Source organism: Cebidichthys violaceus, unplaced genomic scaffold (genome assembly GCF_023349555.1).
Source record: "Cebidichthys violaceus isolate CVI_PGR_0920_01 unplaced genomic scaffold, fCebVio1.0.p SCAF_9, whole genome shotgun sequence".
Taxonomy (NCBI): domain Eukaryota; kingdom Metazoa; phylum Chordata; class Actinopteri; order Perciformes; family Stichaeidae; genus Cebidichthys; species Cebidichthys violaceus.
Window position 1 is genome coordinate 2,158,884 of NW_027176975.1, and position 15,502 is coordinate 2,174,385.

General features: G+C 49.4%; 2 protein-coding genes across 2 annotated transcripts; both read right to left on the minus strand.

Moving 5' to 3' along the window:
* Positions 1-2,348: 2,348 nt before the first annotated feature.
* fxn (frataxin) lies at positions 2,349-5,861 on the minus strand. Its single transcript, XM_068704205.1, has 6 exons — positions 5,679-5,861; positions 5,489-5,569; positions 5,298-5,389; positions 5,083-5,203; positions 3,400-3,497; positions 2,349-2,718 (listed from the first exon to the last, which is right to left on the minus strand). Exons 1-6 carry the CDS (start codon positions 5,787-5,789, stop codon positions 2,580-2,582), a joined length of 642 nt encoding a protein of 213 aa, XP_068560306.1. The 5' UTR covers positions 5,790-5,861; the 3' UTR covers positions 2,349-2,579.
* Positions 5,862-8,409: 2,548 nt separating this feature from the next.
* hmgcra (3-hydroxy-3-methylglutaryl-CoA reductase a) lies at positions 8,410-15,223 on the minus strand. The gene is made up of 20 exons (XM_068702927.1): positions 15,086-15,223; positions 14,122-14,312; positions 13,865-13,976; positions 13,681-13,768; positions 13,517-13,601; positions 13,319-13,424; positions 12,767-12,873; positions 12,525-12,644; positions 12,274-12,434; positions 11,931-12,175; positions 11,640-11,809; positions 10,986-11,180; positions 10,678-10,836; positions 10,261-10,418; positions 10,070-10,175; positions 9,812-9,982; positions 9,487-9,627; positions 9,170-9,328; positions 8,800-8,954; positions 8,410-8,687 (listed from the first exon to the last, which is right to left on the minus strand). The coding sequence occupies exons 2-20, from the start codon at positions 14,284-14,286 to the stop codon at positions 8,633-8,635; spliced, it is 2,658 nt and encodes an 885-aa protein (XP_068559028.1). The 5' UTR covers positions 14,287-14,312; positions 15,086-15,223; the 3' UTR covers positions 8,410-8,632.
* Between the last annotated feature and the right edge of the window lie 279 nt (positions 15,224-15,502).

Sequence of the window (15,502 nt, forward strand, 5' to 3'; positions counted from 1 at the left end):
ACTAAAATTCAAGGTACTGCGTCGCCTGCACTACTCGAACTCCAAACTTTCGAAAATGTACTGAAATGTATGCGGATTGGCTGCAATAGATGTCACAATTCACGAGTAGATTGTACACACGTGTTCTGGTTCTGTCCACAACTGACACATTACTGGGACACAATATTGAAAGTCCTATCAGAGTCCCTTAATCTAAATCGTCTACCCAACGCCTGGATGTGCATCGTTGGTGTTCAGGGGGGCACCAAGATCAAACTTTAATAAATAAACACAAAAACACACACACACAGTTTGTGCAACAATGCATCGGTCAAATTTGCGTGAAATTTGAAAATTTGGGCTTTGCGTTTTGTTAGACTGCGATCCTCTTGTTGTCATTTAAAAATATATACTTGTATATATGTTTTAGCCGGCCAACGGCATCACACCGTGGGTTGTAGTGATGATCGGAGGCTGTAAATCTCGCAGGGATTTGGGCTGTTGTTGTTGAGGATAATCCACAGATCTCACGGTCTACAACTTTCATCAAGAATCTTTTTGTTTTTTGGGTCTGTGGTCGATTTGTTCATTTATTTTCCTGCCATTTTTAGGTTCATTGTTATTGCATAACCTGCTGAGGGATGGGCTGCTTAAATGGCATTAAATGAAAGAAGAAAAAAAATGCATCCATTGACCCAAGCAGGTTTGAGAAACGACAGATTAAACGAGTGTGTTTTCCCCTCGTGGTTTCGGTGGAAGATGCTGGTTGGTGTGTTGATGGATTAAACCCGGTGGGAGGAAGAAATGCCAGATTCCCCGGATGAGAAAAAAGGTCCATTTGGACAAGAGCTTTGTTCCATTACTCCTGCCGGATTAATAAAAAGAGGGATATCGCTGTCATAAATGGATGCATGGCAACACACACACACACACACACACATACATGAGTGAGGCATGTTATCTGACGCATGATCCTGATCGTGGAAACCAGCAGCGTTTGAATGAAGAGGACTGGTGCTGTGTGACTAAGGCGGTGTGGGATTGTGTCATGGTTGCATCATAAGCTCCTTTGACCCGATTCATCTGTCGCCGTGACATCACCGTGGTCTGGCTCCACTCCGGACAGCATTAGTGATTCCTGGGAAACTGAGTATCACGTCGGAGGAGGCCCACTGGTAAAACTAGGAACAAGGAAAATGTCAATTCTATCAGATTAGCTAGTGTCAGTAGCATTGCGTTCTACATATGCATGTTGACTTCCCTCTACTGGCTGAAATGCGCTATTGCAATCGAGTGTGGCTATTGGCTGATCTAGAGGCATACGTTACTGTTTATAAATTACCGTTTCAAATAGCCGTATCCCTTTCAATAAGCTAATGGCTAACACTAATCGCTAAAGCTAATCATTTATCCTACTTGATAGCATACATATAGCTAGCGCTAATGCAAAGGCTAGCATATCCCGGCCTTGCGAGTCAACTCAACAAATGTTTATGCTGTATTTTCACCGAACAGACCCTCGCACTCTTACACAACCATAATTATTAGTTAGCATTAGCAATTAGCATGAGATTATTGAACACGGTTAACACTCATTTAAAAACAGTCCAGGTAAATGTTGCAACACAGACCAAGCCTAGCAGTTCACGTGGTGTTCTTTATTCAAAGAGAGACAGAGTGAGACAGAGAGAGAGATTGAGAGAAAGTGAGACAGAGTGAGAGAGTGAGAGAGAGTTGGAGACAGAGAGAGTGAGTGAGAGACAGTGAGACAGAGTGAGAGCGACAGAGAGTGAGACAGAGAGTGAGAGAGTGAGACAGAGATAGAGACAGACAGAGACAGAGAGAGTGAGAGAGAGAAGCTTTTCCCACGTGGCCCTTAAAGTCTTATTATTGGGGTATTTATAGGTCAGATATGGACCATATTCACAAATGTTAGAGGAAATTTGCAAAAGTCTGACTGGAGAAATATGCCCCAGACCACTGAAGTGTTTTTAAAATAGATGCACGTTCCAGGCAATCGTTAAGGAAATAAATACATAAGCAGTATTTCACCCGGAGAGCGTCGGCAAACTCCTTCGTTAAGGTTCGGCCGGCTTTCTTGTCACGGTAACAATAACCACTTCATAACATCACACCACTTCTTCCTTCGGTCCCGTCTTAAGCACAGACATGCGGCACCGGGTCATGAAATATGAGTCCAGACGAGTCCAGCTTGTGCTGCGTATATGGAATATTAAATCATTCATAAAGGAAAGTTACGCTTTTCTGATTCTCCTGGTTCAGGAGTTAAAGATGTTTGGCAAGTTGGCAAGAAAAGAAATGTTGTTTTGTTTCAAATATTTAATGAAATCAACATGAAATACATATGTACATTTCATTATTATAGAACATAGATAACACGTATAGATCACTTATTAAATAAAACTGCTGTGGAGTTGTCGTACATTATGTGTATATATATATATATATATACACACATATATATATATATAGACTGTGTCTTTGGCGCTAATGTATTCGCTTCACGAGTCACTGTAGTTGCACTGTGTGCAGGTTGTGAGACAGGTTGTGAGACAGGTTGTGAGACAGGTGTGTTGGCCTCAGGAGTAAGGCAGGCCCGACAGGTCCATGTCCCTGTTGAAGATGACGGAGAACTCCTCGGAGAGCAGCCGGTGGAGGCTCACGCCGTCGTGAGCGTAGACCCAGCGCTGCCCCGTCCAGTCGTAGCGCTTCGGTCCGCTGCAACGACAAGACGCCAGGGAATTAGCCGAGACGTCGTTGTTTCAGATTTCAAGAAACAGAAAGTGAACCCTCTAAAAGTACCTTCAGTTATTCATTACTGTGTGGAAGAATGTTGTTGTTGTTGTTTTCTACGGGAATGGAACCGTTAAGCGCTACGCACTTTAGTAACTGCTAAGTTGATGACCTTATCAAGCTGTTGCGTGCCTTTTTGACTGTTAAAAATATAAGTTTAGTGGCCGTTTCATTCAGCCTTTTTGGCGCCATTTACTTTCACGTCAGGCTGCCCCGTCGTATAACGTAGCGACGCAGAGATTTCAGGAAGCAACTAAAATGTGCGTTGTGTTTTCTTCTGCGGCGGCAAATAAAGGCTGGAGAACTACCCTCTGAGTCGCCTTATCTTTTTCTGATTTAAAGCTGGAGGAAAAGGGGCGGGGCTCCGTTCCATCACATCTGGGTGATGTGGTCGATTGTGCGTTGCAGACAGATGCTGGTGTCGCAGAGGGCGCTTCCTCCTACGAGGGCGTCTCGAGAAGAGCCGTGTGCGTCGGCCCAGTGCGGAGCCGAACATCCGGCTCTCTCGTGTGTGTGTGTGTGTGTGTGTGTGTGTGTGTGTGTGTGTGTGTGTGTGTGTGTGTGTGTGTGTGTGTGTGTGTGTGTGTGTGTGTGTGTGTGTCTCACCTGGTGGGAGAAGAAAGCCAGATCTGTCTGTTGGGCGTCTGTTTGTTGATGACGTAGGTGCCGTGGTCTCTGCCCACCTTCACTGTGAGCACGCCACTCTGAACAGGAACACATCATTTCAACGACAGACAACGAACCTCGACATTATTACAGCTTACAGGGCTTTTATTCTGAAATCCCACATTAGAACACACTGATATTGCCCGAGGGCGATTGACAGGTCTCTCTACCGGAGACGTATACGGCGTCTCTACGTCACTCGAGGCTTCAACACTGCTGTCCACAAACCAATACAGTCCATGATGTGTGTGTGTGTGTCTTTAGGGGGAGGTCTTTGAAGCCCCTCTAACAGGGCTAAACTCTATACTGTGAGACGGAGGATTGCATTTAAAGGGTCAACTGCTGCTTCTCGATTATTCCATGAAGATTTACTCCAGCACCTCTCCGAGACCCTCTGCACAGCGCGGCGATGCCCCTGGCTCTTATTTAGCCAGCACAGTTACAGCTCTCTTGACTCTGCTCTGTGTGTGTGTGTGTGTGTGTGTGTGTGTGTGTGTGTGTGTGTGTGTTGTTTATGGCCCCATGTGTCACCGCAGCTAGTTGAAAAAGGGGGTCAGCTGCCAAGATTGGAACACTGGCCAATCAGTCAGAGCCAGCAGCGACAGCCGCTGTCCAACCAAAACGATTAGAGAGACACACACACACACACACACACACACACACACACACACACACACACACACACACACACACTTTATTAATCAACCTCTCATGGACCACTGACAGGGTGGACGGTGTTACAGGGGGGGAAGCGGTGGAGACGGATGGAAGAAATAAAAAGAGAGACAGGACGGTGACAGACGGGACGTCCCAGACGTCTCAACAGTGACAGGACAGACTCACTGCAGACAGGAGGACAGACAGGAGGACAGCGCAGTGTGACGGTAATGCTGGGAAACAGGAAGTGCACCTTGAATCGTTCGCCAGTGACGATTCACACCTCCATCACACTCGAGGTTGCACGCCTCCACCAACCGGTCAAGTTTGCAGTTCAAACACACTGTCTGTCCAAAAATGTCATCACGCCGTCATTATTAATCCTTTTAGACGTTTGAGTGAAATTGTCATGATTAGCATATTACAGTTATTGAGTTGTGGCCATAGACTGTAAATAATAGGTTGTTTTGAAGCCTCGAGTTCTGCGATTCCGCCGTCGCCATCTTGTTTTTTTTGCATCCAGTGAACAGGAAGTGACCACATCTGGACTGAGGAGGAGTGACGTAGAGACGCCGTATACGTCTCTGGTAGAGACCTGTCAATCAGCGTGTAGCCCCGCCCCTAAATCATCCCCTGCTTTATGGTCTGTTTGACTCTAAATGGAGCATAATGTACTAAATGAACATCATGCTGTATTGAAGAAGACTGTAAACTAGAGATTGAGACCATAAACTCATGTTTACAATGTTTACTGAGGGAATAAATCAAGAGAGAAGTAGAGTCATTTTAGACTAGACTTCTATACAACCAGAGGAGTCGCCCCCTGGTGGACACTAGAGAGAATGCAGCTTTAACCTGACATAATGTCTCCGGCCATGGTTGTAACCTGCTAGTAGTGGGTCAGAATACTAAGACCTGCAGTCAGACGATCCAAAGAGACCTTAAGACGGAGATAGACGGACTTACGGAGTAGACGACGTCGTAGTCTGCTCCGGTGAAAGCTTCGTCCATCAGGTCCTCAAAGTAATCGGTCAGGGCGTCCATCGTCTCCTCCGCCAGCTTGTCATACGCGCCTTCAGACAGCTCACTAGCAGAGGGAGACACAGAGCTCACCTGTTAGTTGAAGACATTCAGCTCCGGAGCGGAGATGCTGAGAGGATAGAACAAAGGGTTAGGGTTACCTTGGCTGCACCGGGGTGGGATTCTCCAGCCTCGGCGGTGTCAGGTGGATGTTCTTCCTCCACCTGACACCCTCAGCTCTGCTCTCCAGCCACTGAGGTCAGCAAACAACACGGACTCGTTAGTCGTCATCAGACGTGTCCACTGCTGGAGTAAACACTTCAGGAGATTACATTAGAACTTATTAACTCACTTTGTTTTGAGGTTGACGGACGGGATGCAGCGCGTGCGCGGTAAGCGGACGAACCCTCGTGAGATGAGACAACCTCCTAAACTGGAATATTAATGAAAACAACGTTAACGTGCGGGTCAGCGAGCCGCGATATTATGACGCAACATTAGCGATGCGTGTGACGCAGCTAGCTAACGTCGGCTAACGTCACCTGGTCGAACAGGTTCCTCGTGCTCTGCGGTGTCAGCGTGTTGAGCTGTGTGTTCGCGAGGTGACACATCGCGCGCGAATACACACAAGGCGTTCTGGTGAGGGAAAGCATAGTAGTAGTATTAGTAGAAGTACACCACAGATACTCTGTGTTCACGCCGCTGTCCCGTGTCTGTGTCGTCTTTCTTCTTCTTCTTCGTGTATATTGGCGAAGCCGCCGCTTAACGTTCAATGTCCGCACTGCCACCTAGTGGACGGGAGTGTAACGCGCTTCTTCTTCTTTTTCACCGGCTTGCGGCAGAAAAGTCCCAAAAAATGACCTCCTAACGTCCTTTCCTAATCACTTTTTCCTTGAAAAACGTCATGGGGTCAAGGAAAGATGCGTCACGAGGAGTTAGGAAAAGACTACCGTGGTGTTTAGGGATAACAAATTGACAGTTTGCTATATTTACCGTTTTATTTACATAAAAGTAAGTTACATTGTACTTATTTGTTACATGTTTGAAGTAAATAAATACATAAATCTCTGTCTGTTCATAATCATCAACATGAATCCTGTTACTTCATGACTATGAGTGTAACTAAACTGGTGTAAGCTTATTGAAAGGTGCGTCACTTTAAAATGTTGCCGCCGCAAGGAATTGTGGGACGGAATTATCTACTTTCCTTCCCATAGGTTTCCTATGCTAAAGAAAGAAGACACAAAATGTGTACAAAGAGACACAAATGACAACAAAAAGAACCCAAAATGACATATAAAGAAGGACAAAATACACAAAAAATGACTGCACAGAGACACAAAGCCAAAAATAAAACACACAAACAGACACAAAATAACTTCAAAGAGAGGCCACAGTCTGTGTGTCTTGCTCCTACAGACTGTAGGAGGGGTGGTGGGGCCTCTGGTCTGTCCCCCTTGTCTCATGATCCACACCAAGTCCACACACAGTCCTTTTTAACCCCGAGACAGCAGCCTGTACACACGTGTGTCAATGTGGGACCATCTCGTGTCATTCAGGACATTAAAGACGTTTCTCCACCGTGCCATTAGTAGGAAACTACCACAAACATGACATCATCTCATTCACGCTACGTCACGGTGTGCCTACAGCGTCAAACACCGCGCTCTGTTACCTACAACCAGCTTCACTCCCCACCGACATGACGCAGGACTCTGCAGCCGGCGCTCAGCCAATCGGTGCACTCTCAGCCGGTGAGACGCGTCCGATTGGCCGGCAGCTCCTCTGGTGAGGGCCGAGCGCCGACGGATCAGTGGAGGGATCTCTGACCCCGGACCTCTGCTGAGGGGACCCATTGGACAGGATGTGTGTGTGTGTGTGTGTGTGTGTGTGTGTGTGTGGGGGGGGTTAATGCCGAGTGATCTCATTAGAACAGCCGTTAGCCAAAAGCTCCAGAGAGATTTAATAAGTCACAACCACACCATGATGATTTAAGTCTGACAAAAGAATGTGAAAATAACGTGCAACTTGTATTAAATGAGTTATTATTTTGAATTATTATTATTCTATTCAAGTGAAGTTTGATGGAGCATAATGAACGTTGTTAAACTGTAAAGAGGAACAAGAAGTAGCACAGCTGAGCAGTTATTTAGGGATGAATGTGATGATGCAAAAAATGTCATAATGTATAAACTAACAATAATTAAATGCATTATTAATACATATTGCATACAAAAAATACAAAATATGTATTTATTATTTTAGTTAATAACCAAATAATGTTGCATAACTACATTTATTACACATTTATTGTATTTATTTATTATAAATGTGTCTCTGAATGAGACTAGTTGCATTTTTATAAATGTTTATGTCATGCTATTGTAACTTCCATATATTCCAGTTCATGTGTGATTCATGAATAAAAACAGTTGGTTTTGTCGGAGTAGATGCGATTTTCTTTTTCAGCCCATTCCGCCGTGGTAGAAATGGTAATTTTGTATGTATGGACCGCTAGCATGCCGTTAGCTAGCATGCCGTTAGCTAGCATGCCGTTAGCTGAATGTGCCGTTGGAACTTTTCGAAATTTTTTCTAGCAGTTAACAATTTGCTACCAGGAAGATAGCATTTCATGCTAACTTCAACTCTCCTCTTTCATGCTAACTTCCTGTGTGGCCCACATGTGCATACAATTTATATCGGAAAACCCGATGCACAAGTTTTTGACGAACCCTTCGAGGTAAATTTCGGACCAAAATAAAAAACAAGAGGGAGGAGCTTCCCCATTCTCGTAGGAATGAACGCACCCGTTGACTCACTTGCGTACGCAGAGCTATGCGGGAACGAGGCGTAGTATACTTTAAAATGAAGACCGCTTGCATCATCACGGCGACGCCAGCGCTTCGTCTCGATTTAAACATCTTAAACACTGTTCTTCAAAGTCATTCTCTTTGGTTGTGGAAATGCGGCGCGGAGGAGAGTTGAGCCACTGGTTTGGTTTCTCTGTGACGATCGTACATTTATAATCCCAACACGCTCACGCTTCCTCCCTCCTGCCCCGATTCCTCACATACACCCCCCCCCCCCCGATGAAGACTTTAAACGATGAAGAGTCCACAGCTAGTAGGCGGCATTCCATCGCGTCGGTGTTCACAATGCTGCATTTGGCAACGGGACAGCAGAAATATTTTAATTTGTTCCCAAACTGTCCGTTACCAAAAAAAACAAACAAAGAAAAGCATTGTTAAATGTGGAAATAAAAGACGACAGTAATTAACTGCTCTGCTTCGAGCTCCATGAAACAGAAAATTAATATATTTAAGTTTTTATATCCAGCATAGAGATTGGTCAAAGCACTTTGTAATCTTCTGGGTTCTGTTGTCTTGGTGAATACGATTAGTCCCCTTCACATTGTCCTCATTTGCCCGGGTGTACTGGACTGGTCCCTCAGGTAACCCGGTCTCACCCGAAGGAGGCCGGGCTCCCCTCGGTCCTCTCAGGAGGCCTTCTTGGTGCAGGTTCCTGGAGTCTCCTGAAGGTCCACCTTGGATCTGCAGACGGAACAGATCAGTTTCCACCACGCTGTATGTCAAATACACCCTTTGTATATACATATATATATATATATATATAAAAAAAAGACTTTGTCCTTCGTGCTCTCACCTGTTGTGTGTCATGTGACTCTTGACCAGGTGGCCGGCAGCCAGAGCAGACATCAGGGACAGCTCTCCGGCCAGAACGGTGGCGCACACGACCCGGGCCAGCTGCCGGGCGTTGTCCCCCGGACAGTCCTGACTGGCTCCCTGCACACCCAGCATCTGCACACACACACACACACACACACACACACACACACACACACACACACACACACACACACACACACACACACACACACACACAATAAGAAACACAGCAACGTATGAGTCCTGCTAGAATCAATGCAATCTATTTAGCTAACTTCCTGGAGTGTGTGTGTGTGTGTGTGTGTGTGTGTGTGTGTGTGTGTGTGTGTGTGTGTGTGTGTGTGTACCTGGAGGCAGGCTTGCTGGGGGGGCAGGTTGGTGCCTCCTCCTACGGTGCCCAGCTCTATGGAGGGCATGGTGCAGGTGATGTACAGGTCCTCCCCCGTTGGCCCCGACGCCTCCATCAGGGTGATGCAGTTACTGCTGCCCACCGACTGGGCCGGATCCTGGAGGAGCCACACACACACACACACACACACACACACACACACACACACACACACACACACACACACACACACACACACAGACACACACACACACATTAACAACAGGAAACACAAGAGTACACAGAAGATAACAAAGGCCGTTCGATAGACTTCACCTGTCCACAGGCTATGTAGATGGCAGCCACCAGGTTGGCTGCGTGCGCGTTGAACCCGCCGATGCTGCCCGCCATGGCTGAGCCCACCAGGTTCTTACCGATGTTCACCTCCACCAGAGCCGCCGTGGACGTTTTCAACACCTGCAGCGACAAGCGGGGGTCACGATACGCGATCTAGATTCAACAACAGATTCCTTCCTCCTGTGTGCCCCTGAGGCCCGGCACACACCGTCCTCATCGTAAAGACTTTTAACATGAAGTAGATCCGGTATATCCGGCTGGACCCGATGCCAGTACCGAGATGAGACCCCGGCTCTCCTCCTACCTCTCGGACCACTTTGGCGGGGATGGTGGCCTCGCAGACGGCGGACTTGCCCCGGCCCTCGATCCAGTTGATGGCCGCCGGTTTCTTGTCGGTGCAGTAGTTCCCGCTGACGGCCAGCACCTGCAGCTCGGGGAAGTGCTGCTGCAGTGTGCTCAGAGCCTGCTCCGTACCCTGCGGGGCAGAGCGGTTGTTGGTTTTAAAACCAGGCCGTCGAGGACGTTAAGGAAACGGTGCACAGGACCAGGCTGAAGCGGTTACCTTAGAGATCATGTTCATCCCCATGGCGTCTCCCGTCTTGGAATGGAAGCGGATGTAGAGATTTCTCCCGGCGAGACCAACCAGCAGCTTCTGGAGCCGCGCAAACCTGCCGACAGCAACCACAGGACTCGTTCACGCAAAGACAACGCTGAGCCCACACTGCCAGTGTTCTGTCCATGTCACGGTTTTACCTGCTGGTGTTGTCGAACGCCTCTTTGACGGCCTGAAAACCGTCCGTGCTCTCCAGCCAGGCCTTGACCTCGGCGGCCTGGCAGGCGGAGGGCAGCCTCACTACGGGTCCCCGAGTCATGCTGTCAGCCAGGATGCGACAGTTGGCTCCGCCTCCCAGCTGACCGCAAGTCAGATGCAGTACACATTAGAATACATTCTGGAGTAATAGAAACTTTTACTCATTTAGTTCACAAACAGGCGGCGACCTCCGGTTCTGAAGAGTGAAGCCAAAGCTTCATGTGTTAAAGCTGCATTCTCTCTAGTGTCCACCAGGGGGCGACTCCTCTGGTTGTATAGAAGTCTAGTCTAAAATGACTCTACTTCCCTCTTGATTTATTCCCTCAGTAAACATTGTAAACTATATAACCGACACTCACGGCGATTGCCCGACATCCGCGGTTGGTGCTGGCGACCAAGCAGCCCTCCGTGGTTGCCATGGGAACCTGGAACTGCTTCCCGTCCAGATGCAGCGGCCCGGCCACGCCCACCGGCACGGGAATGTAGCCGATCACATTCTCACAGCAGGTGCCAACAACCTGGAAAACAGAAACGCCGTCGTCAAACGGGAAGCAGAGGGCGACGCAATGTCACCGCAGGGCGGTCCTCTGTGTGTGTGTGTGTGTGTGTGTGTGTGTGTGTGTGTGTGTGTGTGTCTGTGTCTGTGTGTGTGTGTGTGTGTCTTCACCTTGGAGTAGTCATAGTCAGCGTACGGCAGGGTGGACAGCGCAGAAGGGGAGGGAAGTTTGTCAGATATCATCTGTCTCCGTATGGCCACTCCTCTCTCTGGTTTCTCCATCATGGCCTCCAGCTTGTAGGCGGGGATGTGTTTGGAGTTGACCAGCAGCACCACCTCAGCATCGCTCAGGAAACGAGCCCCCAGCTGCAGGGAGACCGTCAGACAGACTTACTGTGAGTCGCTGTGGTCAGCGGTCGTGCTTCGAAACTCACTTAAAAGTTGTTGTGTGAATAGCGAGTGTGTGTGTGTTTGTCATTGCGGAGCTGTCCCGGGTGCTGAAACGCAGCGGAGAGCACATTTTGTAGCAGTTCTCATGTCAGTGACCCTGCATGTGTGTCTCGTGTGTGTGAGGCCACAGGGAGCCGGCGGAATCAGAGCAAAGTGTCTTTTCTACTGGCGTCACGCTCTAATTGGCTCAGCCTCGGCGAGAGAGAGAGAGAGAGAGAGAGAGAGAGAAAGAGAGAGAGAGAGAGAGAGAGAGGAGTGACTAAGCTCATTACGACCGTAGTTAAATCACACAAACAGCACTGACTCTTAGCGGGACGCAGGGAGCCAGCAGGTGGGCCCGGGTGCGACGCAACCAACCCGCGGCGACGGTCTCACCTCGGGGTTGTTGATGATGGCCACGCAGTCCTTCAGCTCCCTGGGCGTCGGCGGGAGGCTCGGCCGATCCGTCTCACACTTGAGCTCCTCCTCGCCGTCCTCCGCCACGAAGAAGCTCTTCGGCCGGGGCGGCTCGGCGGCCGGGGCGGACAAGGGTCGGATCACCTCGTCTGTGGGGGAAAAACGAGGCAGAGTTGGAGACGGCAGAGCTTTGCACGAGTCACATCGCCGCCATTCACACACACACACACACACACACACACACACACACACACACACACACACACACACCTCTCTCCGTCTTGTTGGCAGGCGCGCTCGGGGCTGGGGGTGCGAGGGCTCGGGGAGGACACGGCTCCTTCCTGCAGCAGGTGTCGGCGGGTCGCCGGGGGGTCAGGGCCGGGGCGGACATGGTGATGGGGTTCTTCAGGGACAGAGTGGACTCCGTCTCGGCCTGCTCGAAGAAGATGTACTTGATGGCCAGCAGCAGGGCCAAGGCCAGACAGATCACCTGCTCGACGTCCATGGTGAGCATCCTGCAGGGGGGGGAGGGGTTACACGAGAGGGCGGAGCTAAGTACGACAGACCTAAATGCTACAGAATAACTTTCACAAGCTTGTGTCGCTCGCCTCACCTGGCGAGGTAGAAGTGCCACAGCGGCATCTCTGGCTCGATCCTCCTGGGCAAGAGGTGGTCCAGCTCCATGCCGACCTGCGGGACGCCCGCCGTGGCGTTGGCGTTCAAGGGCTCGGCGATCCAGCGGCTGTGGGCGTGCACCATCACCAGGCCCAGAGACTGCAAGCAGAGCAGAGGTTCAGAAACGACGGCTCGCGTTTGAAATGAAAACACGAGAAAGAAAGAGGGAAGGGAAGAGAGACGCGTTACCATGATCATCTTGACTCTCTGGCTCACGGGGTTGGGCTTGTTGTCCTCCTCCTCCTCCAGGACTCTGGAGAAGTGGCTCAGCTGCCAGATGGGATGGCCCTCCTGACTGTCCCGGGACAACTGCACAAGCAAAGGCCACACGGTCAAACAACAACTGACATTAACACACACACACACACACACACACACACACACACACACACACACACACACACACACGATGATAAACACGGCATCCCTACCTCCAGCACCAGGGAGACACACGCCGGGAAGAACGTCATGAACACGAAGTAGTTGGCCAAGACGGACATGCAGCCGAAGCAGCACATGATTTCCAAATGCCGCACGCCTGAAAAGACACAAGACAGACACCCGGGCATCAGGACAGGAGACCGTCACCAGAGTGACCAAATCACAAAGCTCCAGTGTTAATAAAAGCCCCCAAATGTATATATGTATTTGTTTTGTTTTAAAAAAACGCTGAAATGACAGCAGTTATTATAGACCGACGCCGTAAAAACAGACGTTAGCATCGGAATTTCAACTTCCCAACGCTCAGTGAACGCATCCACGTGCGCCTCCGTCAGGAAACGCAACCAAATCAAAGCTCAAAATCCATTTCGTCAGGACTTCAAGTGACGCGTTTTTGTGCGACAGGAGCAGAGGAAACGCCCTGAAACCGCTGGAGGTTCAGAGGATTAAGGAGACGCCTCGGTGCCATTGTTCTGTCCCGGTCCGACACGCCCAACGGTGACGTCACGGGGCAGAGGAAAACTCACGGCGGCAGCAAGTACCTGACATGGTCCCCACTCCGATCACCAAGCACTCCACCAGGGCGTCCAGAGTGAAGGTGGGCCCGAGTACCGCCATGCCGCGGGCGATGTTCTCCCTCACCTCGTCCTGAAAGACGTACAGGAAACCGGTCAGGGCCGCCGTTTGGACCTCACGTCAAATGTGTGCAACATGTGACTAGTTTCTTTCTTTCCTCGTACCTGAGAGCTGGAGCTCAAGGCGAACTTGGCGAGGGCGCACGCTTTGGAGAGGTCGATGAGGAGCAGGAAGAAGGGCAGCGCCTCACTGGAGGACAGAGCAGAGCGGTGAGCCGGAGACAGTTTTAAAACAGAGGACAGAGGACAGAAGTACGCGAAGCCCTTACTTGAGGCCCGTGAGCTCTTTGTCGAGGAAGTGGATGACCACCGTGCTGAAGACGAAGCTGGAGAATATGGTGAACAGGCCCGCGATGCCTGCAGGACAGTAGATCAGGTGTTTAGACACATCTGTCTGCAGCCGGAGGAGCCGCATGCTGATCAATATGGAACGTTCACGTCAATATGTTTTACCCAAAATGTATTTAGAGCCCAGCTGTCTCAGGTTCTGGAACTGGAAGTAAATGTAGACAATGGCGATGCAGCGTGTGATGGTCAGGATGATGATGTCACTGCTGAGAATTTGCTGTTAAAAAAAAAAAAGAGAGAGAGAGAGGAGGACGTGATGAGAGGCAGTGTTCGGTTTGACTCCCCTATACTCATCTTATTTAAGTTTCAGGTGACTGTCCCTTTAAGACAGAGGGGGGGGGGGCAGACGGGCGTTCACTCACCTCCTCCGTTTTGGGGCAGTCGAAGTTCCAGCCGCAGATCCGGTCGTTGCCGGTGAACATGTTCATGGACATCATGCAGATGGTGAGGGTGACCGTGCCGACGATCACCTCCCAGGGGTGGGAGGCCACCAGGAGGCCGTGCATACGGAACAGACGGGTCAGCATGGTTGCAGCGGAGGGGGGGGGTGGGGCTACGTTAAAACGACACAGGTGGAGTAATGTCAGCTGGACACACAGGTCAGAGGTCAGAACGCAATGGAAATCAAAAAGCAAGTATAGTCCGAGATTAGGAATATCAACTCATTCACAGACACATGCCAGGATGTCCCAAAAAACAGACTAGTTGGACGTCTCACCAAAGCAGGAAATGATTTTTATAATGGCCAAACAAGGAGGAACTAATTTGAAAAAAAAATTATATTAACTATTTAGAAAAATCAATTTTTTTAATATCCCAAATACAATAGAATACATCTCATTTTGGGTATTAAAAAAAAAAAGAGAAAGGACTTTATATTTGAGATTAAATTAGTTTGAGAGAGATTGAACTTTCCTATGCCGTGGAAATAACATGAAATAAATTATTTAGGTGTAACTTTATCCCCAGTAATTGATTTTTTTTAATTTTTTTTTAGTTACTTTACAGCCTAACTACATCATTTAAACTGCGTCAAAGTACTCCGGCGAATCACTCCCTGTAGAGAAACCCCGTAATATTAAGTTGCGTCGATACTGCGCAGTTAACAGCGCGCAATTCGTTCATACTTGCGATTTAAAATCCCTTTATTTGACTCTAGTCCCCCCCGCGGACTAGCGGGTCTAAGCCGTCAACGTCCGCTGTGTTGCGGCTGTGCGCTCGTCGGTTAGTGACGTAGCTCACCGTCTTTTTAACGTCTGCGGGACTATTCCCCGACACACAACCGACCGTGTTTGAATGGAGACTTCTTATTAAAGCCTGACTCACCTTGAGCGGGTCAGAGAGTGGAGGTGGTGGTGGTGGTGGTTGAGAGAGGGAGAGGAGCGGAGGTGACGGGGTTCTTGCCTCCCCGGTGTGGAGCACGCAGACAAGCCGGGGGTCTCGCCGACGCCACGGAGTGTAACTCTTCCTCCGCCGATGGAGCGATGGCACGCTACGACATCGTCCGACGCTTCAGCCAATCACGGCCGTCAACCTGCTCCGCGAGCGCGTTAGCCCACGCCCCGTTTCCTAGGCGACAGCAGCAATGGGGGCAGGGCTACAGAGGGGACGCCTGATCTCGCCACCGCACACACACACCGTGCAGGCTGCGCGGTGAGCCTATAGCGTTCGAGGGAGTGGGCTGGTTCCTCAAATACAGTGCCGCTTCATAGATCAGCAGTTTAACATTAGTTTACAATAGAT

Coding starts and splice junctions, on each gene's coding strand:
- fxn (XM_068704205.1), bottom strand. CDS start 5,789: ATGCTTTCCCTCACCAGAACGCCTTGTGTGTATTCGCGCGCGATGTGT. Junction 5,204..5,297: donor CCCACCCCGGTGCAGCCAAG/GTAACCCTAACC, acceptor TCCCTCTGCTAG/TGAGCTGTCTGAAGGCGCGT. Junction 2,719..3,399: donor TGGCTTTCTTCTCCCACCAG/GTGAGACACACA, acceptor TTGTCGTTGCAG/CGGACCGAAGCGCTACGACT.
- hmgcra (XM_068702927.1), bottom strand. CDS start 14,286: ATGCTGACCCGTCTGTTCCGTATGCACGGCCTCCTGGTGGCCTCCCAC. Junction 12,645..12,766: donor GTGTCTCCCTGGTGCTGGAG/GTAGGGATGCCG, acceptor TTGCTTGTGCAG/TTGTCCCGGGACAGTCAGGA. Junction 10,837..10,985: donor CTGACTATGACTACTCCAAG/GTGAAGACACAC, acceptor TCTGTTTTCCAG/GTTGTTGGCACCTGCTGTGA.